A 26,490-nucleotide genomic window follows, 5' to 3' on the forward strand; every position below is an offset into this window, starting at 1 on the left:
TGCTGAGAGATGTTGCCACCTCTCGGAGAGTCTCAAACTATTACCCAAAAACTGCTTATCCAATCACCCAGCACAGTAAGAAAGATAAAGCGAGCAAGCTAGCATGCTTAGGCTTCTATCGAATAACATAATTTTCAGCTTATCACTTTGAATACAATGGTTTATTTTGCATCAAGGCTTGGCCTCTGACAGTCTGTGACCAAAACAAGCAGGAAGATTAAATGTTTTTGGTACACAGATGTTCTTTCGTCAGATAACTGAATCTATGGTCCCTCGGTGGAATTTAGCTCATGTTTGCTGATTCTAAAAAAAACAAGCAGGTTCTCAGCCTTGCAGAAGCAAAGGCTGCAAAAGTAAAAAACACGGTTTAAATCTTCCATTACAGTATCTCAGAAGTGGATTAATAGTTCCAGTTTGTACTGGAGCCTACAAGGGAGAAGGCAATTCTGGATTGGGTGGGTGGGAGTAATTAACCAGATTTGATAATGGAGCTCTAGGTAAAGGAACCATTAGGAGGTAGTGATCATAATGATGTTTTAATCTACGGTTTGAGAGGGAGAAGGTAAAATTCAAAGTGTTAATATTGCAGTTGAACAAAGAGAACGATGGAGACAGAAGGGAGGAGCTGGCCAAAGTTGACTGGAACATTACCCTAGCAGGGATGACAGTAGAACAACAATGGCAGGTATTTCTGGAATAATACAGAAGATGCAGGATCAGTTCATTCCAAAGAGGAAGAAAGATTCTAAGGGGAATAGGGGGCAACTGGCTGACAAGGGGAAGTCGAGGACAGTATAAAAAAAATTTAAACTATTAACATAGCAAAGATGAGTGGGAATCCAGAGGATTGGGAAACTTGAAAGAGCAGCAGAAGATGAGTAAAAAGGCAATGCGGGGAGAAAAGATGAGGTACGAAGGGAAGCTAGCCAAGAATATAAAGGGGGATGGTAAAAGTATGTGAAGAGGAAAAAAAATCGTTATGATTAAAGTTGGGCCTTTGAAGACAGAAATAGGTTAAATTATTATGGGGGAACAAGGAAATGACACGAGTTGGAGGTACTTTAGACCCCACAGAAATTATATAGACTGAAATCAGATTTATCAAATAAATGTTTCAGGTGCAATTCAGAGATAGTGTACCTTTTTTACACTCCACTTGGTCAAGTTCAAAACTGAGACTTTTTCGGGTGGAATTGAGTTTTAGAACAGGTTACTAAAGTTAAATTTCCTCAAGACCCAATGCTTTTCTTATTGGGTAATATATCTGGGATAAGGCCAAAACTGAAATTAAGGAATTTATGAAAATTGCATTAGTAGTTGCAAGAAAATATATAGCAATGGCATGGAAATCATATTTCCATTTAGGAATGGAAAGATGCATGCTGAAATACATAGTTGTATACCTCAAATTACTTATAATTTAAGAAATAAATATATTTTCTTAAAATTATTGCCCATACTATGAAAGCTATCCCTTAAACGTCAAGGACCTTATCAACTCCTTGAAATTAATGTTCAATATTGTAAAAGCAAAATTTGAATGTGTTTAGTAACCAGATGTTTTTTCTCTTCCTTTTTCTTGAATATTTTTGGGATATTGATTTTTTTTGGGGGGGGGTGGGGGGAGAAGGGAGGGGTTGCCTATATATACTTTTATATATACTTTTATATATACTTTTATATATACTTTTATATATACTTTTATATATACTTTTATATATACTTTTATATATACTTTTATATATACTTTTATATATACTTTTATATATACTTTTATATATACTTTTATATATACTTTTATATATACTTTTATATATACTTTTATATATACTTTTATATATACTTTTATATATACTTTTATATATACTTTTATATATACTTTTATATATACTTTTATATATACTTTTATATATACTTTTATATATACTTTTATATATACTTTTATATATACTTTTATATATACTTTTATATATACTTTTATATATACTTTTATATATACTTTTATATATACTTTTATATATACTTTTATATATACTTTTATATATACTTTTATATATACTTTTATATCTATCTATTTATTTTTTTATTTTTTTATTTTTATTTATTTATTTATTTATATATATATATATATATATATATATATATATATATATATATATATATCTCTATTTATTTATTTATTTTTATTTTTTTATATATATATATATATATTACTGATTTGAGACACAAGTGGGATATTTCCTGTATCTAGATATGTATATATGACATTTAAATGATTTTTTTTTTAAATAAGCACTCTGGATCTGTCTTTACTAGGAAGGCCAACAGTCTTCCAGATGTAATAGTGGGCAGATGTCCTAGGGTAATGGAGGAGCTAAAGGACATTCATATTAGGCAGAAAATGGTGTCAGGTAGACTGATGGGACTGAAGGCTGATAAATCCCAAGGGCCTGATGGTCTGCAGCCCAGGATGCTTAAGGAGGTGGTGGCGCTAGAAATTGTGGACATTCAGGATCAGTTCCTAAGGATTGAAGGGTAGCTGATGTTCCACTTTTTAAGAAGGGGAGAGAGAAAACGGAATTATACACCAGTCAGCCTGACGTCAGTGACAGGGAAGATGAAATAGCAGTGCATTTGGATAGCATCTATTGCAGAGTCCTTGAAGTCACTGCTAGGATTTTTGTCATTCTCTGATGTTTTTCAATTTGGCTGATTTTTATTTTAAAAAAATTATTCCTGTATTTGTTGTTTTTTTTTGAGGCTGGAAAACCCATAGATATCATCTAAACCTTAGTCTCATGCAGACAGTCGTCCTTGATGTATCCACACCTACCTCCTGAAAAATGTTTCTGATCTGTCCAACAGGCGTTTGGGATTTTTCTTCATTCTGCTCAGATTTCCTCTGTCATCAGCAGTGGAGGTTTTCCTTGGTCAACCATCCTATTCCAATGACTGAGATCACCAGGACCCTCTTAATGTTGTTCCAAACAGTTGATTTTGGTCATCCTAAGGTTTGGGTGATGTCGCTTACTGTATTTTTGAAAAGTTTACAAAACCAAAAAAAAGTAGTCTAAAACTACCCTCTACTACCACCCCCCCCCCCCCCCCCCCCCACGGAGCTGATTATTAAAAACAACACAATAACATCATATCGTAGCAGGGTGTGCCCTCTACATCTTTCAACACATATAAGGCTTTTACTTAACATTTAAACCCATATATTCCAAATATGAACTTCACATCTTAAAAAAATAATTATCTCACAAATTGTTATTTTCTCTAAATACATGATGGAATTTCATTGTGCCATCTTTGTATATTCAATTCGACATAATTTTTCCAAGTTACAGCTATACACTTTCTAGCCACTGCTAAACGAATAAATGGAATTTGAGGTTTCTCCAAACATAAATTTGCTGTAATTGTATTCATGTATCCCAATAAGCATACCCATGGATCCACAAATAAATCTATTTGGAATAAATCGCAAAAATTTGATCATATTTTCCCAAAAGGGCTTAACCTTTCTACATTTCCCAGAGTGTGTGTGTGTGTGTGGAAAAAAAACCAAAAAAAAATCCTCTGCTTGCCACACCAAAAACACAAATCTGACCCACTAAATCCATATTTTTTCAATTTTTCAGGATTTGGGTACAACTGATGGAGAAAGTTATAATTAACTATATCATACATTAATTTCATAACACTATTCAAACACATCAGACCACTCCACAGAAATAGGAATAGATAAATCCTTCTCCCATTTATCCTTTAAATGTCTCCCTTTTTCATATTTTCCTGTAATAACAAGTACATTTCTGAAACAAATCCCTTTTTTCCCTTATCCACAATTTCTAAAATTTCATTTGACCAGGTAATATGATCTCTCTACCAAAGCATTCTAATAATAAATCTTGTACTTGATAATAAGCAAATAAAGTATTTTGTAATATACCAAATTTCTCAAGTGTATTAAACGAAAGAAATTAACCTACTTCAAAACTATCTTCCACTATATCACTCCTTTTAATTCCCAGTCCTTCAAATAAGGATTATTCATAGAAAATGAAATTAGCTCATTCTGATATGTTTTGGCTGAAATCTTGCCTAAAAGCTGATTCCACTTATACCATACCCTCATCAAATGTTTCAATACTGGCAGTTTATGCCATTGTAGAAGCAAAGGATTCCATTATATATAAAGTGGTGCATTGGTCTTTCCTGAATTTGATCCATCTCCACTTTTGCCCACATCAGAGGTTGGTCAATATCAAACAGTCGATTAATAAACTTTTAATTGTGCTGCTTGATGATAATTTTGAAAATGTGGTAATTGAAGACCTCCTAATTCATACCTCCATGTCAACTTTTGCATAGAGACTCCAGTTAACTTGCCTTTCCATAAAAACACTAACTTTGGAACAAATATTGAATGCGAGGATATATTCATTTTGATACAATTTACCTGTCCAATCAGTGTTGATGATAATTCCTTCCATCTATTTAAATCAAACTTAATCTTATTTAATAACGGTATATAATTTAAACTATATAAATTTTGATACTCTCTATCCACTATTACCCCCAAATACCTAATTTTATTTGACCATTTAAACTTTGAGTTTATAATCTGAATAATCTCTATCTGATATTGGTAATATCTCACTTTTATCCCAATTTACTTTATAACCTGACATTACCTCATATTGTTTCAACAAATTTTGTAGTGGTTCTAAATAATTTCATAGGTTGAGACAAATATATCAAAACATCATCTGCAAACAGAATAATTTTATACTCTTACCCACCAATTGTAATTCCTTTAATATTCATTTCTTGCCTAATCGCTTGGGCCAAAGGTTCTATAACTAATACAAATAAGCCTGACGACAATGGGCAGCATTGTCTAGCTGATCTAAACAAATTAAATACTTGTGAAATCTGTCCATTCGTCACCACCTGAGCAGAAGGATTAGTATATAATGCCTTAACCCAACTGGTAAAGTGGTCCAAATTTATATCTTTCTAACACCTTAAATAAAATATTCCACTCCTCACGGTCGAAGGCCTTTTTCATGCTAGTGCTAATATCATTGGTTGGTTGAGTTGTTGTCTTGAAGCATTAATTATTGTAATTAATTTAGTAATATTACCTATTCTTAATAAATCCTGCTTGATCCAGTTTTTTGAAGATGAAACTGAAGCTTTGACTTTTGCTAACTTTGCCAAATAATCCATAGTTTTGAATTGCAGAAACAATTGAAACCGCAGGGATCTCCAAAGAGGAATGGGAATGACAGGGAGAAAAATGAAGGAGCAGTAATTGATCAAGATGGGAGATGATGGTCAAGTTGCTGGTGCTGTTGCCGATGAGGACTGAATTCTTAATTATGAACAAGTGGTTTTTTTTCCTGATATTGGAATATCAGCTGGGGAGGGTGGATGGCTCTGTATCTTCCAAAGTCATCTGCCACTAGTGGTTTAGACCACACCTAGATAGTTGGGGGGAGGAGACCACTTTGGTGATTTTTTTTGTTGTTGTTGTTATTTGAGGGTTTTTCATATTTAGGGCAGTTTATATTCTTGAAGTTCTATAATTGGTAGATTTAGAGGGTTTTTTCTGGAGCTTATATTTTCTGTAAAGGTTTGTTGTGTCGGGTGCCACTTGGGAAGAATGAGTAAATTGAATTTTGTGACATTTAATGTCAAAGGGATGAACCATCTGATAACAAGGAAACTTGTTGGATTATATCAAAAAGATGAAGGTGGACATTGCATTTTTACAAGAGACTCATTTGATGGAGAAAGAACATTTGAAATTGAAACGACACTGGGTTGGACATGTGATAGCATCTTTTAATTCCAAGGCTCGAGGAGTAGCAATTTTGAATTATAGAAAGGTGCCTTTTGTTTTAAAATCTTTTTCTGATAATGCAAGTAGAGTTTTGAAGGTTAACTAAACTATTTTCAAAAGCTTGAACTTTGATGAATTTGTACACACCAAATTAAGATGATGAACAGTTTGTTACTGATGCATTTTTGCATTTGAATCAATCAAATGAGAACATTACGGCTGAAGGGGATTTTAATTGTTGTTTGGATCCATTGTTGGATAAATCTCCAAAAACTGGAAAAAAAACTAAGTTCACCACGTCTTGATTCGTTTTCAAGAAAAAACTTATTTTGGTATAAGCACATTTGCAGGGTAAAATTGGACAGGCTGAGTACAAGAGTAGGATTTTGTCAGACCATTTATTGTTAATTTCTTGTGATGTTTGCTGAAATGGCGGGAATTAGTTATCATTGGAGATTTAATGAAATGTTGTTTAAAAAGTCCTGAATTTATTACATTTGTAAGAGATCAGATTAAGTTTTTTAAGAGACGAATGAGGGATCAGTTCAAAGTAAGTTTATTATGGGATGCTTTAAAAGCATATTTACGGGGTCTAATTATTATACAGCAAAAGTGAAGAAGCAATACAAAGCAGAAATTCAGGATTTAGAAAGAGATTGCAGCATTAGAGATGTTTCTGAAAAATGCAACAGAAAAAAAAAGCTTCGTTATAATAAAAGCAAATTTACAATTATGAAAAAAGTGATTGAAACAGTGTTATGAGTTGGGTGAAAGAGCGCAAGATTTTAGCTTGGCAGTTGAAAAGAGTTTCTAGAGTGACTAATGCAGTTAGGATAAATTTGGGGATAACATAAACCACAGGATATTAATGACGAATTATGTACATTTTACTCTGATTTATATACATTCTGATGTGGAGCAGATTGATTTTTTTTTTAAAAAGTCAAATTTAGATTTACTGTTAGAGTCCAGAGGACCCCAAAAACCAGCAGCAATAGATCTGCACCACACCATTACTTAAACAAAAGTAGTTTTTAATTATATTTGACCAAGAAAACAGAATTGAACTTTAACTTATTACTTAACCTACCTAACTACTTAATCCTCCCTCTTAATACTAAGTGCAGGTGTGTGTAATGCATATTTAAGATTAGAAAAGTTCTTTGGATCACAGTCCAATCTCACTGGTTGTAGGCAATTCTTGTACTGTGCACAGAGGTTAGCATTAACAAAGTTCACCAGTCTTCGGTGCTTAACAGGCAAATGATTATCACTCAGGAGGGTTCTTGCTGGTTTTCAGAGATTCCTTTTCCAGGACATCTGCAACTGATTCCTTCTCAATCAGTCTTGCTGACGAAACTTGCCCCCTTTGTTTCAGGTCACCTTTCAGACACAGTCTTCTCCTTTGACCAGGCAGCCTTCCAAACGTTTGCTAGCTTTGTCCTTCTGGAAATAATTTCTGTGACACCCTCTCTGAGAGCAAAACAGTTCTCCTCTCCCTGCAAATATCACATGCTCTCCAAGGCAAGCTGTTGTCTATACTTTGCCTCCTGCAAAAAGCATTCTGCAAAAGTCCTGCAAATAGTCTGTGTTTTTAAAGTGTATGTGCAAGCTGCTCTAACAATTCCTTCCAAACCACCTCTAAATATCTGTCGCAATACCTTTATTAGAGGAAGAGGGTGTTAAGACATAAAATGGTTCATTTACTGATTTGGAACTCAAGGAGGCGTTACAATCTATGCCAAGTGGAAAATCACCTGGAGAAGATAGATTTATGATGGAATTTTATAAAGAATTTTACGATTTGTTATTTCCGGTATATACTGAGGTACTTGAACAAGCCACTGATACATGTTTATTTCCTGTATTTCAGTTTCTGACTTTCTAAGGCAGTCTTCCTTTTCTCTACTTTCTTTTCCCTGGGCATTTAGACTTGATGTGTCCCTCTTTGTCATAGAGATGACACTTGGCCCATTTGAAAGAAGTTATCAGGACTGTGGTTTCCCCCTCCTGCATTGGAAGCAGTTTACTTCTCCCACCACCTGCTGCTTCCTTTGTATAATATCTATGTTTTGGTTGGCCATTTCAAAACTCAGTGCTCTGCTCAGCAATTGTTGCGCATTGTGGTCAGCCAAGTCAATTACCAACCTCTCTCCAAGAAATTTCCAAAATTACATTTCCAACAATACACAATTCAGCCTAATATTGGCTTTTTTTTGCTTTCTGGTCTTTTTTAAAAAAAAATTTTAAAAATCATCTTCAATCTCTACTGATTTTGGAGATAGGTGGTCGCACAGTTCTTTATAACACTTAGCACTTGATCTTGGTAGTTCCAAGGGAACTTTTCAAAAAACATCAGGTTATATGTCCTGCTCCCCACCTCGCTTAGAAAGTGCCTGTTTCCTTCTGTAGGCATCTTAATTTCTTATGGGCAACAGAATTTATCAAACCTTTCCATATAATCATGACCAATCTTCTGATTCTTTGTATTCTCAAAAATGTCCTTTCACGATTTTAACTCTTCTCTTTCTCTTATCTTATTATTTGTTCTTCTGTGAATGAGCACCTGTGACTCCAGTTTACATTTTTCTACATTCAAATCTCCCCTTCAACATTCATGTGGAATGATTTTGTTTTTATCCTTGTACATTCTTTACTTAAAAATACACTTGCACAAGAAGTTTTGCCTTGTTGGTTCTTTATTCAAATCAAAGATAGTTCCTCCTAGCCCCACATACAATGCTGTTGTGTGATATCACTCACCTGTGTATCCCCACAGCATTGACAAATTTGATTGAAGGCAACTCATCAGATTTCCACCATAGATGAAAAGTAAATTTGCACTGGGTGAGAGAGCATTGATATTTAGATCCTCTTCAACATGACTTGAGTCCAAAATAAGGCAATTCTAATATAAGAACACTTGAATCAGTAAAGCTTTTCATTATTCCAATGCTGCTTCAGCAACATCAGAGTTTAAAACTACTGCACAACAAAAAGACCTTGAACATCTTTTGGCCATTCACAAGAAACTAGATGCCTGTTTGATACCCAGATTGAGATCTCGAAACAACATTGGGTCAAAGGTCCGTTAAAGGTCATTGGCAATACCTTGGGTATTTGCTTCGAGACTTAAACCGTTTGTATTCCTTAAAGTAAGGATTTATCCTCTGTATCATTGCACCAAGAATGTTGTTAGTGACCAATTTATATTACTGTATATAAAGTATTTCTGCCATGTAGAGACTTTAATGTAAATAGCCTTATTGTCAGTGAGATGAGAGTTGCTGTGGAGCAAGTGTAATTTTAATGCAGGTTATGCTTGTCAACATTTTTCACTCAGTTTTTAAATAGTTTGACTTTTTCAGGAAAGGATTTCCATGGAAACATAATAAAAGTGTCCTTCGCAACAAGGCGATCAGAGTTCGTACGGGGTGGTAGAGGTAGTCGTGGAGGTATGACTTCTGCCAAAATTAATTTTACAAGTAGTAGTGAGCTGATTTTTGCATACAAAGATTTATAATGGGGAAATTTTATTTGTAGGTGGCCATATGGGTAGAGGGCATGGCCGTGGTTTTCAGGGTGGCAGTGGTCCAAGAAGTGATGACTGGACTTGCCCAAATCCGTAAGTTGTGTTGAAGTTCTGTTGTTTGCCTTGTTATTGTATTGATGGCCTGACCTACCTTGTAAATATTTCATCATCAAAATAAAAATGAAAGCAATCAATAAGCTTTAAACATTTGTTTTTTAGAACGTGCGGCAATGTCAACTTCTCATGGAGGAATGAATGCAATCAGTGCAAAACACCCAGAGTGGATGGAGGAGGTGGTAAGTGTTTTCGGTAAAATTGGGACAAAGCATGATTCTATGCACAAGAATTATTTTGGTATTAAAAGTTAATCATTTGGAATGTTTAAATGTCATGGAGATTTGCAATTTGTTTCTGGCTTTATTTCAATCAGAGGTGATTTTTAAAAAAAATCTCAGGATTAATTTTTTTTCTTTCCAGAACATCATGGTAGAGGAGGATTTAGAGGCCGTGGGGGTTACTGTGGAGGAAGAGGTGGAGATCGAGGTTTTGGTGGTTCTGGAAAAATGGGCGGAGGAAGGTATAAATTTGATTTCAGTCTTTGTATCCCTTTTTTCTTCCCAGCATTAATGATACAAGCATAACTAGTTGTCTAATTATTCTGAAAGGTACTTTTTGTGTTGTTGTTGAAAGTAGTAAGTTAAGGCTAGTTTGTCTTTATGTAAAACTTTTTTATTTTTCACACTATGAACCATATCAACCAAAATATGTACAAATGTTTCTCATTAAATTTACAGTGGTCTTTTCTCCCCTTTTTTCCTCTTTCCCTCCCCTGTACCCACCCCCTCCAAAACCCATAAATATTCATCATATACAATAAAACCATAAAACAATATTTTCAGAGGAAAATAAACAAGAAAAATGCATCATCTATTTATTACACACTGAATCTAGTCGTTTTGTCGTCTTGTCATTTTCATCTCATTTTGGGGGTTGAAGGTTGTAGGCATGCTCTCTCTGATATGTTCCATGTATGGTTCCCAAATTTGTTCAAACATTGCGACTTTATTTTAAATTATTTTTTCCAATGGAATACATTTATTCATTTCCATGTACCATTGCTGTATACTCATGCTCTTTCATTTTCCAAGTTGACATTATACGTTTTTTTTACTTTTTTTTTGCACTTTGTCCAATTTGAGGCCTAATTCTCGATTTATTTCTTAAAAGAAATATCTGGTTTTTTGGTATGTTATTTTTTGTAATTTTATTTAGTATCTGATTTAATTCTTCCCAAAATGTATTTACTTTTGGTTTTTTTTACAACTTGAAGGTATTTGAGTGAATAAGCTTTTGAATGAAAAGCTAAACAACTGGGGCAGCAGATGCATGGAAAAACCTCAGTCACCATCTTTGCTTGGAATGTCGTTAATTTTGCTTCTGAAACTCGATTATATTGTGGTGGGAGAATTTTCAGAAGGCTGAGTGTAATTATCTTGGAGGGCAGTTGGGTGGTTAATTAAATATTTTAAATAGCACATTTAGTCTGGAGATGCAGGTAATGATTCATTGCAAAATTTGCAAATTTCTGTTGAACAAGCCCAGTTCTCATTGAGTGCTAGAGATTGAATGTTCTGCAGGTTTTTTGTCTGGGATGGGCAAAATAATTTTAATGTCTGTTTTAAATTTCAGAAATGATTACAGATCTGATCGACGTGACAGGCCTTACTGAAAGCATCCCAGGAACAATTTTTTTCTTTAGCGGTGCTTTAACATTGATGCAATGTAATGTACTTTTTCACAGTATGTATTTGAAGATGAAAATTAAACTAAGTTTTTAATAAATTGCCTATACTGTCTTTGACTACTTCAGTTGGATCATTGCATCAGTCCAGCTAATTTCCTGTAAACAAGACACCTGTAAGCAACTGTGGTTCATTATATTGTCATCTTGGCTGGTATCTCCCTATTCTGTATAGAGGGATTCAAAAACCATATGAAAATGTGATTGCAATACATTTAGTTGACATTCTTGATTTTTAATAGTGGATACTAAACATGTTGCTCTTTTCTCTTAACTTGAAATCTGCAATAAAAACATGTATCCAATGGTTTGGTTTGTAATATCCTATAGCAGTAAGCGTGGCAAATGAATATTACATTTTAATAGTTTTGTCTTTGGTTAATGTAGTAACTGATTAAACCAGAATTTAGAGCCTCAGTGAGACTTTTTTAAAAAGTAATTTTAATGATCCTGGCTTTCATTGGCTGCTTCCTAATTTTGTGGGTTTTTTTTATTTGCATCTGTCATGTTGACTGGGTGGGGAGTTGCTCCACATCATTGTTGGAAAATACTAAAATGTATCCAGATTGTAAAAATTTCTTCATTCTCTCCTTTTCTACCTCCACTCCCCTAAGATGTTCTTTTAATACTCTGGTGGTCTTCAGTTCCTGTTAAGGCCAGTTTAAAACATCTTTCTGATTTAAAGAAAACTAATCACTGGTGGATGTTTTTCAGCCTTGTGGATTGTCCTATTGATTTCATGGCTTGTGTAGTTTTACTCTGGCATTGGAATTGGGCCACATCAGCACTGGAAATGAATAAGAGCTGTGAGGATAGAAGCAGCCAGATAGATTATTTGGAAGCTTTCATAATGTCACCCTTGTTACCATCTTAATGCATTATGTACACATAGAACTTTGTTTTGCTAGTTCTACTTTTAGTTGGTGTTTTGAGTTTTTGTCCTTGAATGGACAAATTTCCTATGGGCAGTTTATTGCTGGGTTGCTAGTCATGAATCCCATCAACATATTTGGTATGTTTACATTAAACTCTCACTATAGTGTTCATTATCAATTAAAATCCAATTGCTACCAGGAGGAGCACTGTTTTACAACTTTACATCCACTGAAGGATGCTTTAAATTGACCAGTTCTATAAGAATTTAGTTGAGCACAAGTTCAGTGAGTTTGTACAAATTCCTCATTTTTGGTTTAATTGAAGGCACTCTTTTGATGTCTCCCTGAGTGGGTGCTGCTTTGGTTTACTCCATGGGTTGGTGAAATAATGAACCCTCCTAAAATGACTGCATAAATGCAAGTGTTGTGAAGCTATAGTTTAACTTTTCTCAGGAAAAAAAATATAGTTGAATATTGTGGAATAAAGACTCAATGGTTTATAACTTCCACCACCCCATTTAACCAAAGCCTAAGGAAGTGGTAGTTTCCTGGCCACTACTTTGACTAAAAAATCAACTGCTACAAGGGGAAAAAAAACCCTTGCCAGATGTGTTGTACTTTACACTCTTGAGGTGTGAAAAGTGGAGGATGGGATTTTTGAGTTTTGTTAACATGAATGCTATTTGTATAATGGTAATGAGTTTGAATATTGTTTCCTAAAAATAAAATAGCAGTAATGATTAATTGGAGGACCTTGATTGATGTGTACCCCTGGAAAGGGAGGGTGTCTAAATACTGCGGCAGAAAGAACAGTTGTATTTGAGTTGTAGCTTTCCTGAGCTCTACTTGATTCAGTGCTGTTTTCAATTCCAGTGGCTGTGCATTATTGAATTGGGGAAATGGCAATGTGGGCCTAATGGGCCTGTCTAAACAATTTTGCCAATAGCATTAATAAATGCCCCTGTCCTTTAAAGTTGTGGATGACAACAATTCATGATCCATTCTTTTCATATGCAAATATTTACTTATTTATTGGAGGAAAAAACATTTAAAACCCCATCTCTTTTGGGAAAGTAAATAATACATGTGCCAGACTAGCACAGGATCGAGCAGCTCAGATTTTTCTGTTGATGGTCATGAAGCCAAAGCTCAAGGGGGTGAAATCGCTCTTAAATGGTTTAATTACTATGGTAGCATCTGTGACCGCTGCAGGATAATTTCTCCTCCAATACATACATCTTTGGAATGTGGTGGGAGAGAACCAGCAAACTCCAGCCACTCTTCAGGTCCTGCTGCTTCATCTCTGTCATTTTTTTTAAATGAAATCTGAGCAGACCAGAACAGATCCCTGTGGAACTCCAGCCTGAATGCTTTCTACATGCAAGTCCATTTTTAATACACACAACCAAGGTTCCATAAATCCCATGACTTAAAAATGGGTTATGAGGAGCATTTGAACTTGCCCTGTACTCATTGGAATTTAGGAGAATGAGGAGGATTCTCATTGAAACATTTTTAATGTTGAAAGCTTAGACAGAGCAAGGTTCTTTCCCATGGTCAAGAGGGCGTCTGCTTAAAACAGATGTGGAGAAATGTCTGGTAAATAGGGGGAACATCAGCACAGGCGGTTGTGGAAGATGGGTCATTGGGTGTATTGAAGAGAGATTGATAGGTTCTTGTCTAGCCGGGTTATTAGGAGAAGGCTGGGCAGTGGGGAGGAGTTGAAAAATGGATCAGCTCTTGGCTCAAATGGTGGCCCAGACGCGATGGGCTGAAGAGTCTAGTTCTACATCTTCTGGTATCAAAACCCCAGTTCGCCCCGACTGAATCCCTGGGACTTTGGGAAGAGTCTTGCTGAATAAGTAGAATGAATCCGCCAGAATGCCGAAGGTTACATTCTGTGGCAAGATGACATACGGCCCCAGACGCTGGAGAATTACGGGCTGATTCACGTTAGCGGGGAAGATGTCGTGGACGGGAAATAATCCGGTGGCGCTTTCAGCCCAGAAATTCAGTCCTGCCTTCAGGGGGTGACGGACGCGGAGTGGAAATAAGAATGTGCGGTATCAAGGGAAATTACATCTCAGCACCAGACTTCGTTTTCTTAGAAGACGGAGTTGGGGGAACAATTGACTCTGCTCTGAAGGGCGAGGTGGAGCTGGAGACGGTTGTAACGGGGTGGGGGGAATTCCTCCTTGAAGACACACGAGTGCAGCTGCTGGGATGTGAAGCCCAAGTAACAAGTCTTCACGCTGATTTCGGGAGTCCTGCTTCGTGCCTGCGTTCAGAGCCGAAATCAGTAAGCGGCCCCACCCCGGCGCGGACCACGGAGGCATTGCCCTTTTAAATGCATACTGGGCGGGTACCCACCATCCCGGTTCGGGCCGCGGCGGACACTGATGGGTGGTGCTAATAACTGCTGTTGGCCCATATTTGTTGCATTATTACCGCCCTGACAGCAGCCAAGCACACAGCCCTGGCATTCCAAAGGCTCCCCCGCTCATTCCCCGGCCGTGTCAGTGAAGGGAGGTTACAGACCAGGTGATCGGTCCCAGAGAGCGGATGCCCAGGAGCTCCCCTCTTCCCCGTGGAAATGTCCGTACAGGTGCGCCCTGTGGCAATCGCTCGACTCGCTTGAACCAATTGTTTGTTTGGAGGGCAGGATGAGGCTGAAGTCGTCGTCTTTCCAGAGTTCCTTCACTCTGGAAATCGTTGGTGCCCTTTACCTCTTGATCTCGGCCCGGTGCGCGCCCGTGGTCCACCAACCCAACTCGGCTCTGGAGAGCAGCGATCAGCTGAAGGCATCTGTGGTACGTACTCCCTCGCCAAGCCCTTCGCATCTTGTTTCAAGTTTACCAGCTGAGGTTGGTCACAGGAACGCGACCGCACTCGTTGTGAACGAGAGGCTCGGAAACAGACCATTCTCGGCAGAGGTTTCAAGTATTCGCCACTTGCCAGCTGCTCGGGTGGTGTTAACACCCACCTCTCTGCCGGAATGTCATGTTGGTCACTTCTGCCCTCAAAACCCTTTCGCTTTCTTAATGCGGGAGACCAGGGGATCCTTTTTTTTTGTTTCAGTGGGGTAGGATATTAATGTTACCTTGGCAGCTCTTTGAATCCCTGAGGAGGAGGTCTCGCTCTGTCCCAGTGCATTTCAACGTTATTGGTTCTGGGGAAATGAACAGTAGCGGAATGGACAGCTCACACTTTCCTGGGCGTCCACAAGGCGAGAGGGTAACCACGGTCCAACAGGCACAGCGAAAAGGACAAGGTGCAATGCGAGCATTCGGCCCAGCCCGCCCATGCCCACTCAATAACTTCCACTCATTCGCATGCATTTGTCCCATTCTCGCAGCGTCCACCTGGCGGTGGCGTTTCCACCCGCCCCGTCAGTGCAGCGAGGGTGGCCTCGAGTTCCTCCCCCTACCCCTACCCCCACCCCCAAGTGCCGAATTTCTATCTGCAGCCGGCGGCTCATTCCGCTCCGAGTCAGCCAGGGAAGGGGGCGGTTCCTCCTCCCAGCCAGGTTCCTCACCCTGCTATCCCTTCGGCATCGGCGTTGTAGGAAAGTTCCCAGTTCTGAGCTGTCCGAATCTACACAATGGGATGTGTTACAACCTCCGTCAGGACAGCTGGCAACCCAGACACCAGAGATTCTGAGGGCCAGGCAGGATGACCACTTATTGGCAGTGCAAAAAAAAACCTGGCCCAATGTCCACGTGTAAACAAATGAAGAAATGTAAGCAACAGACTATGCAATACAAAGTAATGTTAAAAGTCAGAGTCCTGAAATGAGCCCCTGATTGAGTTTGTCGTTGAGGAGTCTGATGGCGGAGGGTGAGCAGCTGTACCTGAACCTGGTGGGGCGAGTCTTGTGGCACCGATGCTTCTTTCCTGATGGCAGCAGTGAGAACAGATCAGATTTTCATTCACTCTACAATTTAGATTGTACTTTTTCAATTTTCAAGCATTTTTCAATTTTACTTTTTATTGATGGTAAAACAAATTCCGTGAATGTTCCCACTTCTGGGGTCAAGATTAATTGATTCAGGGTCTGCTCCTCTTCCAACGCATGAACCTGCTGAGTTCAAATATATTGTCACGTGCACTGTGCAGTGAAAAAGGTTTGTTTGCTATTCCGCACGTCAACCCGTACAGCAAATAAAGCCCCGTACAGAGGGCAGAGTTATGCAGAAATATCAGTTAGAATGGAGCAAGGGCAACGTAATTTTACTTGTTCCTTCAGGAGAATGTTAACTATGGGGGAAAAATTTTGTCTTTGAATCTGGTGCTCTGTTGATTTCACACTCCTGAATCTTCTTCCCAATGGGAGCAGGGAATGTGTCTGGGTGGGACACATTCTTTAATATGGCGGGTATTTATCCAAGGCAGCGGGGAATGTGAATGGTGGGGTGGGAGTATGGTCTGACCTGCGTTCACCACTCTCTGCAGTGTTCCCAGCATTTTCTGATTATGTTTTAAATGGGTACTGAGCTGGGTTTGGGGCAGCCAAAGGATCCAAACTACAGCATCAGGTAAAAACCATGTGAGGAGAACAATTAATCAGGAAAAGATTGAGTACCATAAACACATTTGATTGCACTAATCTTCAGAAGGAGTAGACTGGTGTGAAGGAATTGGGAAGGCAGGCAGGTGTGGCTCCTAGCAAATCACAAGTTGCCAAATTATCCTTCACACCTTCAGCCCCTGTGCACTCCTCCTTCCCATTGAGCAATCCACATGTGTGGAGGTATGAGTCTGCAATGGCAGCAAGCCACTGTTCATGGGCCTGGTCTTCCTGGAACTGCCCCAACTTGTGCCCTCCAATCTCATGATGTGGTGGAAAAAATTATACTTGAGATAAGCTGGATGAAGTGGCCACATCTGTGCAATAGGAGTCATATCAATGGAGAGAATACATCCCAGATAAATAAGAGAATCTGACCTTGGAGAGGCCATAGACAAAGTTGAAATGGTGCTCACATCTGCTCCAGTTGTCTCTGCCACCAACTACTCTGGACAACAATTTTTTTTAAAAGGTTTGTTTCCTGAACAAAAAATGATAATTATGATCAAACCACTTCAAGCTAAACACAAAGATAATTTCAGATTTGCTGCATCACGTAGGAAGTTGGAGAAACATTAAATTAACTTTGATCACATAACGATGTTGACATATTATGTTAATTCAACTGATTTTTATTTGTACTCCGTATGTGGTGCCTCTCATGTCAGTGTCCAACAGTAGTCTTCAGCTGCCCTGATAATTGTGTGTTTCATGGTCGCAATGTCCTGGTGAAGCCGTTCACCGTTCATCACTGATGGCACCAAGATCAGCAGGGAAGATGAAGTCCAAGTGTGATGCAGAAACTGAATTTTCCTCATTTTGTATTCTTGAAATAGATTTAAAATATGACAGGAAATCACAAAAATAGGTTATATCTAAAAACAGATCATCAGCCCAAAATCCAATAAAATACACCCAAAAGTGTTCAGGAAGCAAAAATTTTGTTGTCCATTTTATTGATCAGGTGACCATATGCAACTCCTTTCCTCCACAACAGAAACAGTTGGACTAAGTGGGTCAGGCAGCATCTGTGGGTTGGGGGGGTGGGGTGGGTGGACAGTCAATGTTTTGGCTCGGCTCTCTGCTTCAGACTTCCCTTTTCCCTCCACTAACCCTCCTGAGTTCCTCCAGGAGTTTTATTTGGCTCCAGATTCCAGCATTTGCAAGCGCTTGGGTCTTCCACATCTCCAGCAATGAGTTACTGTTGACTTGGCCATGTAGCTCCCAGGGAAAAGCAGAACTTGGCCTTTGACTCACAATGGATTCATTCATCACCTTCATTCTCTCATCCACCCCCATGCGACATCTCAACGCCTCCAGATATTGTAACAGAAATACATTGTGAAAACGGAGCAGCTGGGATACATGATGTAAATATAAAAATATATATTTCGTTGTGTGTTTTTCAGTGGCATGATTATTGTAGCAGTTAGCAAAACATTGTTACAGCACCAGTGATCAGGACTGGGGTTGGAATCCTATGCTGTCCTTAAGGAGTTTGTACTCTCTACCCGTGTCTGCGTGAGTTTTCCCTGGAGGTCTGGTTTCCCCCACCCTTCAAGAAAATGTATTGGATTGTAAGTCACTTGGACGTAATTGGGTGGCATGGGCTCTTGGGCCAAAATGGCCTGTTACCATGCTGTATGTCTAGATTTTAAAAAAATTAAATTTACAGACAACTTAAGTTTTATCTAAATATTCTAGGCTTGTTCCTGTTGGATGTTAAAATCTATAGGGCTTTGGGACATTTAAACAAGGCCATTTAGCTGGTCTATTGGAACAATATAGGCCACAGACCTAGTTCTGAGCTACTGGTTGATCTATGGCTGGATAATGAGATATGATCCTACCTTAGATCCATTCTCTTCATTCTGGACCAATATTTATCCCGCCCCTCCCACTTGCCCCCCCACCCCATACAGGCTTTTGGCTTTGAAGAGCGTTTGAACATCTTGACATTTGAAAGAGTAAGATATTTGTAGAGGGCTTTTGGGTGAGGACAGGATTGGATTTTACCCTGACATTGATGGTCCCATGTCAATGCCACACCCATCCCACGCCCTCAGCTCCTACTAATTCGAGGTGAGTTTCTATGAGAAGAGGTTTCCCCTGTTATCCTGGTCTGAACGAATTATTGAGGTTATGTGGGCGAAATTTTCAGGTTACAGTTATCAAACCCCAGTGGGGACTAATGGGCACCTGGGTGTCACACCAAGAGGAGCTGATATCCCCAAAACTGCATTCTCTGACCTTCAGGAAAAGTAGGGAGAGTTTTTTGGCTGTTGAGGGGTTGGGAAGATAAGAGCTGGCTTTATTTGGCATGTTCTGAACCGTTTCCTGGCTGATTGCTATTCACAGTTAATTTGTACTGAAAGACCAGCAAACACCAGTGCACAGACCATTGCTCCTGAAGTGGAGAACTCCCAGTACTGAGGGAAGTTGAACGGGGCTTGTGGTTTTGGTGGCTGAAAGAGCTGGCTGTGGGCAGACTGCTTTTTAAGTGCATTTTCCTGCACTCCCAATGGATTGCCGATGAATCTTGAGGTGGAGCCACTGATGTCCACCACTACCCCCACAGTAAGTGCTGCTCATTTGTATCTCATTCTGTGCACATTGCTTGCTTTCAACGCACTGCACCCCTTCCCCAGATTCTACCACACATCCATGCAGAAAGGACAATTTACAGTGCCCAATTAGCCCACCAACCTGCATGCCTTTGTGACCACAGATGGTCACAGGGAGCATGTGCGCACTTTACAGTGACAGACCAGTGGTCCCCACCACCTGCACTACTGCCTTCAGCAGGAGAAGTTCACTTGGTTGCACTATTTATCAATCTTTAACTTCAACACCATTTTCCTATACCATCCCCATGCCCATGCCCCTCGTTCTTTTACTATGCAGGAATCCATTGATTTGCATGAACTTCATCGCGCCATGAAGTTTTCTTTCCTGGAACTGATGATGGGGGTAAGGGGTCAGTGTGAAGAAAGTTTCTCACATGTATCACTTCTCAGCCTTGTGGCTAAGATCAGGTGCAGTAAGAAAGTTACTGGTGCCATCATGCCACAGGAACGTCCGCGCGTGTGTGCATCTGTGTGTATGGGTGCTTGTATAGATTTGTGAGTGTGTGTCTGAGTGTGGATTGGGCTCATGTTTTTTTTTCAAGTTAAGAGTGTCATCAAATCTGTAGCCTATCGCAAGTTATCTTTTAAGAAGCTGGGATGATTTTAACCTCTTGAAATGCTGTTGTTGGGTTTAGTAGGTATCTGGACCTCTATACTATAAATGACCCATCACTCTGCTACCTTTGGGAAAAAGATAAAGGAGCCTAAAGACGAGCACTCAACGGCACAAGGACAGCTTCTTCCCTGCTGCCATCAAATTCCTCCAAAGACACTGCCTGACTTTTCGTGCACTATTAGTTTTAAAGCAGTGTTGTAAGATGGTTATAATATGAGTGTTTGCCTCGTGATGCTGCCTCAAAACATGAATTTCATGACTTGTTCATGACAATAAATTCTGATTCTGAAACAGGATCGCATTAAGTTTTAAGGTCCTTAAATGACAAGTGTGAATGTGTAAGAGCATTGACAATAATCCACTCTTTTAGTTATACCTGCTTTTTGAAGCTAAAATCAAGTTCTTCTTTGTTGGTTTTTTATTGGCCTGTTAATCTGGGAGTATGATTATGCGCTAAGTGGGCCATAGCTATGTTTTTTATTTCTTAGTCAGTATTAAGGAAAAAGAGAACTACTGGACAATGACCAACTGTCAGAGACTTGCATTTAGAGATGTGTGGGAAGCCAAAAAATTTGGATGATCTGCCGTGATTAGATTGAATGGCAGATCGGGCTCAGGGGGCCAAATGGCCTACCCCTGCTCCTGCTTTCCCTGCGTCGTCACAAATGAGTGGCAGTGTTTGCACTGGAAGCTCAAACCCCTTTGTGTGTTCCCTTTCCTACCGCCAGTTGTTGGCACCACCACCACCAGGAGGTAGCACTGACTTCCATGTCCTGGAAAGCGATGACCATAAATGGGCAGCTGGCACTTAACCCTTTAAACAATAGCCCTAATGATTCAAAGATCAGATTCAGATGCTATTTATGGTCATGTAATAAAACAGAAATGTAATGTACCTATTACACAAAATGGTCTTTAGCCTGCATAATGCCGACAAAGATTCCCCATTAGCAGTGCCCTTACAGTCAGAGAGAAGCAAAAGAGGGACACCCCCCCCCCCCCCCAACAACGTCCCCGCGTGACCGTCTTTGCAGCGACACAAGAGGAGTTCAGTTCAAACCATCGGCAACCCGATCCCAGATCCAAACCTCCGACCACGATGAGGAAGCCTTCTTCAGCACCCAGAGCTGGACGGGAGCCCTCCTTGTCTCAGCATCTCTCGTATCCCAGTATTGATCCCTGGTTCCCATGAGCCTGTCTCCAGCAGCCTGGAGTATGGTGTGAGTCCTTTGACCTCAAGTCGTCAGCAGCCTGGAACCTGTGTGAGTTCCTCGTCCGCAAGTTGATCACAGCTTGTCACTGAGTGTCCTTCAATTGCAGTCTAGAGCCCCTCTCTGGTCCGCCACCGTGGTCACTGCCCTTGGGGTCATTTCCTTTGCTTCTCCTTCTCAACGAGGAGGGGGTGGGGTTCTCTCCATTACTGCAGCCCCTTTTGGCTGCTGCCAAACACTTGGGGCCAGACCCCGCAGTTGCAGGATTTTAAATAAACCACCGTTGGCCCCTTTAACAGGCCGTTTAAAGGTTGTACGGAGCAGTCGACTGTCGGACCCTGCAGGGGACCCCTCTCCCCGGGTCCGCACCAGCGGCAGCCTTTACCACAGCTTCAGCCGCGACACCATTTTTGTTAACTATGGTGCAAGTTTTAGATTTACAAATTTCACTTCAAATACAAGGGTGAACACAATCAAGTTGGTAATGCTGAAAACTTGTTCAGAGACAACAGAAGTTTAAATCCAAAGGTAATCAATGACGATTGAGTTAGAATCAATAATAATCTTGAGCTGTGAGCGCTTTTTTATATAACTGTTGGATAAAGTTGACTGCAATTCTTATGGAGTTCTAGAAACTGGATAGAACTGCCAAATCCAGTAATTAAAAATCATTCACATAGATTCAAAAATCTCAGCTATTTGAATGTGTGTTATTCTGCAGCAAGAAACACGCCTCTTTGTCGTTTAAACTGGTTTACGGGTTATCTTGTTGTTGATGCAAGCATCAGACCACAATCCCGCGGCTCTGACAGTTGCAACATTGATCCTGTGCCCCGCCGTACGTGCGAGGGGGTTGCATCTTACAGGCTGCACAAGCCCCAGCAGAACACTCATCTCTCATGAAGGCACTGTGATGGACTGAGAGGTCGGTGATGGATAATTAAAAGCAGCAATTCAGATGGGGAAGGGGCAGGGATTGAAAGCCAGAAGATATTTTATGGAAGTGCCTTGTTTATTGAGGTGAAAGTTTGAATTTGCATCATTGAGGTTTTATGTCCCAATACAGGAGACCACAATGCAGAACATCCTATTCCCACCTTCTCATTTTCCCAGTCCAGTGATTTGATTCTTTTCAAACCTAACTGTATTAAGGAATAATTTAAAGTAGCCAACTGAACTATCAGCACATCTTTGGGAGGGGAGAGGAGAGCAGAGCCACTGCCAATCACAGGAGAGCATCCAAACTCCACGCAGACAGCCACAGTGAATGTTGTGCCACCTTAAATATATGGACTGTATCATTTTCCAAGACAAGGCTGTTAAAAATCATTTGGGATTCTTCTTCACGCACACCACGGACGACAAGGAAACTTTTATCATGGTGGATAGCAAAAGGTACTCCCAGGATGGACATCTGTAGCTCCTCTCAATGGTTACAGCCTGTTACAGGAAGTACTGGCATCTTGATTATCAAACAGGAACACTTCTCACTACCAGAAAAATACCTACAACCTAGCGACCACAACTGTGTGGACCAGGCTTATGCTTACAGAATATGTACCTGCTACGAGTGGACACTTGCCTATCAACGATTAATAATCTGGAAGATGGTTTGGCGATTGGATTTAGCCCATTTAACAGCGTTTTATCTTCAAGGACTATGGTTACACAGAAGAAAAAGGCAGCAACAAAGAACATTTCACTTGCTGGAATTTTAAATTGGTCAGGAGCAAAATCAGCAAAGTCCTGATATTTAACAATTCCTCCCAAAATCAGAAACAACATTCCCACCATTCAAAGCAACAAAAGACCGTGAAGAGCCTGTTTCTGTGACAAAGGATTAGACAGGAAGTAGCAGCAGAACCTGCTGGCAATAGCACTCTGTGCTCCCATCACAAAATTAGAATCATTGTTCTCCAAACCAGCGATCTTCTGCTGCTAAATATTTAATTGTCTAGTTGGTGAAGCACAGGTTCTTTGGGTTCTATTCTGTTAATGGATGTGAAAATCAACTTTAACAAGTATTGTTTGTCCCTGGTATATTTCCCCTTGAGAGAAAGGAATGCAATGGATTCTGGTTCCGCTTGCTAAGACTTTGCACCCTGGATGAGCCAATGTTCCCTCTCTTAAATGGTGGAGCAATTCTTTCAGTAGCCAACTGAAACTCCACTGCCTACACTGGGTAGTAATGGCAGGATAGCTGCATGTGCCAAGCACCAGAATAGGATGATGTGGCAGAAGAATGTGTGGCTGAAGAAATAGTGCAGGGGATAGGGGTTCCAATTTCTGGATCATTGGGGTCTCTCCTATAACCATATAACCGTTTATGGCAAGGAAACAGGCCATCTCGGCCCTTCAAGTCCACGCCGGTTCACTCCAACTCTGCTAGCTCCCCCTGCCTAGTCTCCACCCATAACCATCTTATCCAGCCTCCTCTTAAATAAAAGAATTGACTCTGCCTCAACTATTTCTTTTGGAAGATTATTCCATTCAGCCACCACTCTCTGAGTGAAGAAGCATCCTCTAATGTTTCTCCTAAAATTTTGCCCCCTTACCCTTAACTTGTGTCCTCTTGTTTTAACCTCCCCTGCTCTCAGGGGGAAGAGTCTATTTGCATCTAGTCTATCTATTCCCTTCATAATTTTAAACACCTCTATCAGATCCCCTTTCAACCATCTACGTTCCAAGGAATAAAGTCCTAACCTCTTCAATCTTTCTCTGTACTCCAGGCATTTTAAGCCAGGCAACATTCTTGTAAATCTTCTCTGCACCCTTTCCACCTTATCTATATCCTTCCTATAATTTGGAGAGCAGAACTGAACACAATACTCCAAACTTGGCCTCATCAATGCCTTAAACAGTCGCAAAATCACTTCCCAGCTCCTATACTCTATGCTATGATTTATGAAGGCCAGCAGACCTTCTTTACCACTCTGTCAACATGAGAATCCACCTTCAAGGATCCCTGCACCATAACTCCAAGATCTCTTCTGGGGAAGATACAATCTGTACAAAAAGGATGGGCTGCATCTGATCTGGAAGGGGACCAATATCATGGTGGAGAGGTTTTTCACAGGTTTAAACTAGTTTGGCCAGGGGGTGGGAACCAGGTTGATGCAGTGAGATAGAAAGGAAAGAGAGGCAGTGGAAGGAGCAAAATGGCAAAAATGGTTTGAAATGTGTTTACTTCAGTGCTGGAAGTATTAGGAACATGGGAGATGAACTTAGAGCATGAATCAGTACGTGGAATTACAATGTTATGGCCACTACAGAGACTTGGCTGACACAAGGGTAGGATTGGCTGATGCAGGTTCTGCGGTTTAGATGTTTCAAAATGCATAGGAAGGGTGGTAAGGGGTGGAGGGTGGGGAATAGCATGTCTAATCAAAGGTATTATCACACAACTGTAGCTGGAGTGTCTACTGAGACAGTGTGAGTGGAAGTCAGAAATGGGAAGGGAGCTATCACTCTACTGGGAGTAGTCTATTGGCCCCCAAATAACCCTCAGGACATAGACGAGCAGATAAGTAGGCGGATTGTGGGATGGTGAAAAAATAGCAGTGTTGTTGTTATGGGGGATTTCAACTTCCCAGAAATTGACTGGGATCTCCTGACTGCAAGAGGGATAGATGAGGCAGAATTTCTCAGGTATGTCCATGTAGGATTTGGCAAGGCCACTAGAGGAGAGGCCATACTGCATCTAACACTGGATAATGAAGCTGGTCAGGGTACAGACCTCTCGGCGGGGGAGGATTTTGGTGACAGTGACCCCAACTCCCTGACCTTTAGCATAGCTGTGGACAGGATAGGAGTAGACAGAATGGTAAGATGTTTAATTGGGGAAGGGCTGATATTGATGGGGTTAGGCAGGAACTGGGAAGAGTAAATTGGGAAGAGATGTTCTTGGTGGGGACGGGGAGCACAGAAGTAAGATGGGGGATGTTTAAGGACCACTTGCATGGGGTTCTGGATAGGTTTGGCCCACTGAGACAGGGAAAAGATGGTAGGAAAAGGGAACTGTAGTTGACAAAAGAGGTGAGATGGCTTGTTAAGAGGAAGAAGACAGCATACATAAGGTTTATGAAGCAAAAGACAGGAAGGGGTCATGATAATTGTATGGTAGCCAGGAAGTATCTGAAGAAGGGACTTGGGAGAGAAAAAAGGGGGCAAGTGAAGGGCTTGGCAAGTAGGATTAAGGAAAACCCAAAGTCATTCCATCCCTATGTAAAGAACAGAAGGGTGACTAGAGTGAGGGTAGGGCCGCTTAAGGATAAAGGAAGCAATGTGTGCCTGGAAACATAGGAGGTAGGGAGGGCCTAAATCAATATTTGTGTTCACCAGAGAAAGGGACCTTGGATAATGTGAGGTCAGAATGGAACAAGCAGGTGTGCTGGATCAAGTTCAGGTTAAGAAAGAGGACACGCAGGATGATAAGACCCTGGATCGTCAGTGGTAAGTTTTTTACATGGGGGATAGTGGATGCCTGGAATGCATTGCCAGGGTTGGTGGTGGAGGCTGGTTCAATAGGAACATTTAAAAGAATCTTGGACAAGCACATGGATGCAAGAAAAATAGAGGGTTATAGTGTAAAGTAGGGAAGGGTTAGATTGCTGAGTAGGTTTATATAAGTCGGCACAATATTGTGGGGCAAAGGGCCTGTAGTCTGCTGTAATGTATCTCATCCCTTGCACTGGCAGTGTGTACATTTCAACTGACTCTCTGTGCTGGCGTCATAAATGACCTTGAGATCTGCCAGCAACAAGAGCAGCTTTACAACACAAGAGCTCCTATCCCATCCTTTCAAGGCACCCAGCCACTGCACTTGTCAATTGCAATCCAACCTCCCCAGCCCACCCTCCTGAAGCTTATTCTGTGGGATAGTCTCGGACCAGTGGGCACAGCCTCAGAATAAAAGACCATCCCGTTAGAACAGAGATGAAGAGAAGTTTCTCCAGTGGACTCGTGGAGGCCAAGTTATTGGGTAGATTTAAATTAGAGGTTGATAGTCAAAAGTTATGGGGCGAAGGCAGAGAATGGGGTTTGAAGGAATGATACGTCAGCCACGATTGGAATGGCAGAGCAGAGTTGATGGGCTAATTCTGCTCGTTGGTCATATCCCGCCTTCACCTGTGCTCATAGACCCATGTAGGGGTTCTGCTGAGGCCACCTTTCAAATCCCTCCATGTCTTCACTCCTTATCTCTGCATCATCCATCAGTCCGAGGTTGCTCCACGATCTCTGCCCATCTCCAATTCTGGCCTCTCAATTATTCCTCTTCCTAAAATTCAGCTTCAAGAGGCACCAAGCTCTAGAATTTCCTCCTCAAACCTGCCACATTCCACCTGTAAGTATTCCTCAGAAGCTGGTAGCCCCAATACCTGATTATGTATGGACCTAACTGCTTTCT

The 26,490-nt window shown here is 40.4% G+C and overlaps 2 protein-coding genes across 11 annotated transcripts in view; both read left to right on the forward strand.

Moving 5' to 3' along the window:
- Positions 1–11,228, forward strand: part of LOC138749990 (RNA-binding protein FUS-like) — a 49,005-nt gene extending 37,777 nt beyond the window's left edge. For 2 of the 4 annotated variants that reach the window (XM_069912123.1, XM_069912124.1), the window contains exons 12-16: positions 9,223–9,309; positions 9,398–9,479; positions 9,606–9,682; positions 9,864–9,963; positions 11,076–11,228. In XM_069912123.1, the coding sequence (XP_069768224.1) occupies positions 9,223–9,309; positions 9,398–9,479; positions 9,606–9,682; positions 9,864–9,963; positions 11,076–11,115 (386 nt within the window). In that variant the 3' untranslated portion in view covers positions 11,116–11,228. Of the gene's footprint in view, positions 1–2,865; positions 3,012–9,222; positions 9,310–9,397; positions 9,480–9,605; positions 9,683–9,863; positions 9,964–11,075 lie in introns of those variants that run through there. The other 2 variants (XR_011348994.1, XM_069912125.1) reach the window with 2 other exon arrangements.
- Positions 11,229–14,447: 3,219 nt separating this feature from the next.
- The window catches only part of mmp28 (matrix metallopeptidase 28), a 136,195-nt gene continuing 124,152 nt past the window's right edge, over positions 14,448–26,490 (forward strand). For 2 of the 7 annotated variants that reach the window (XM_069912118.1, XM_069912121.1), the window contains exon 1: positions 14,448–14,872. In XM_069912118.1, coding sequence (XP_069768219.1) covers positions 14,726–14,872 — 147 coding nt within the window. In that variant the 5' untranslated portion in view covers positions 14,448–14,725. Of the gene's footprint in view, positions 14,873–17,760; positions 18,000–18,987; positions 19,207–26,490 lie in introns of all 7 variants that reach the window. The other 5 variants (XM_069912119.1, XM_069912116.1, XM_069912120.1 and 2 more) reach the window with 5 other exon arrangements.

This window comes from Narcine bancroftii, chromosome 14 (assembly GCF_036971445.1).
Source record: "Narcine bancroftii isolate sNarBan1 chromosome 14, sNarBan1.hap1, whole genome shotgun sequence".
NCBI classification, from domain to species: domain Eukaryota; kingdom Metazoa; phylum Chordata; class Chondrichthyes; order Torpediniformes; family Narcinidae; genus Narcine; species Narcine bancroftii.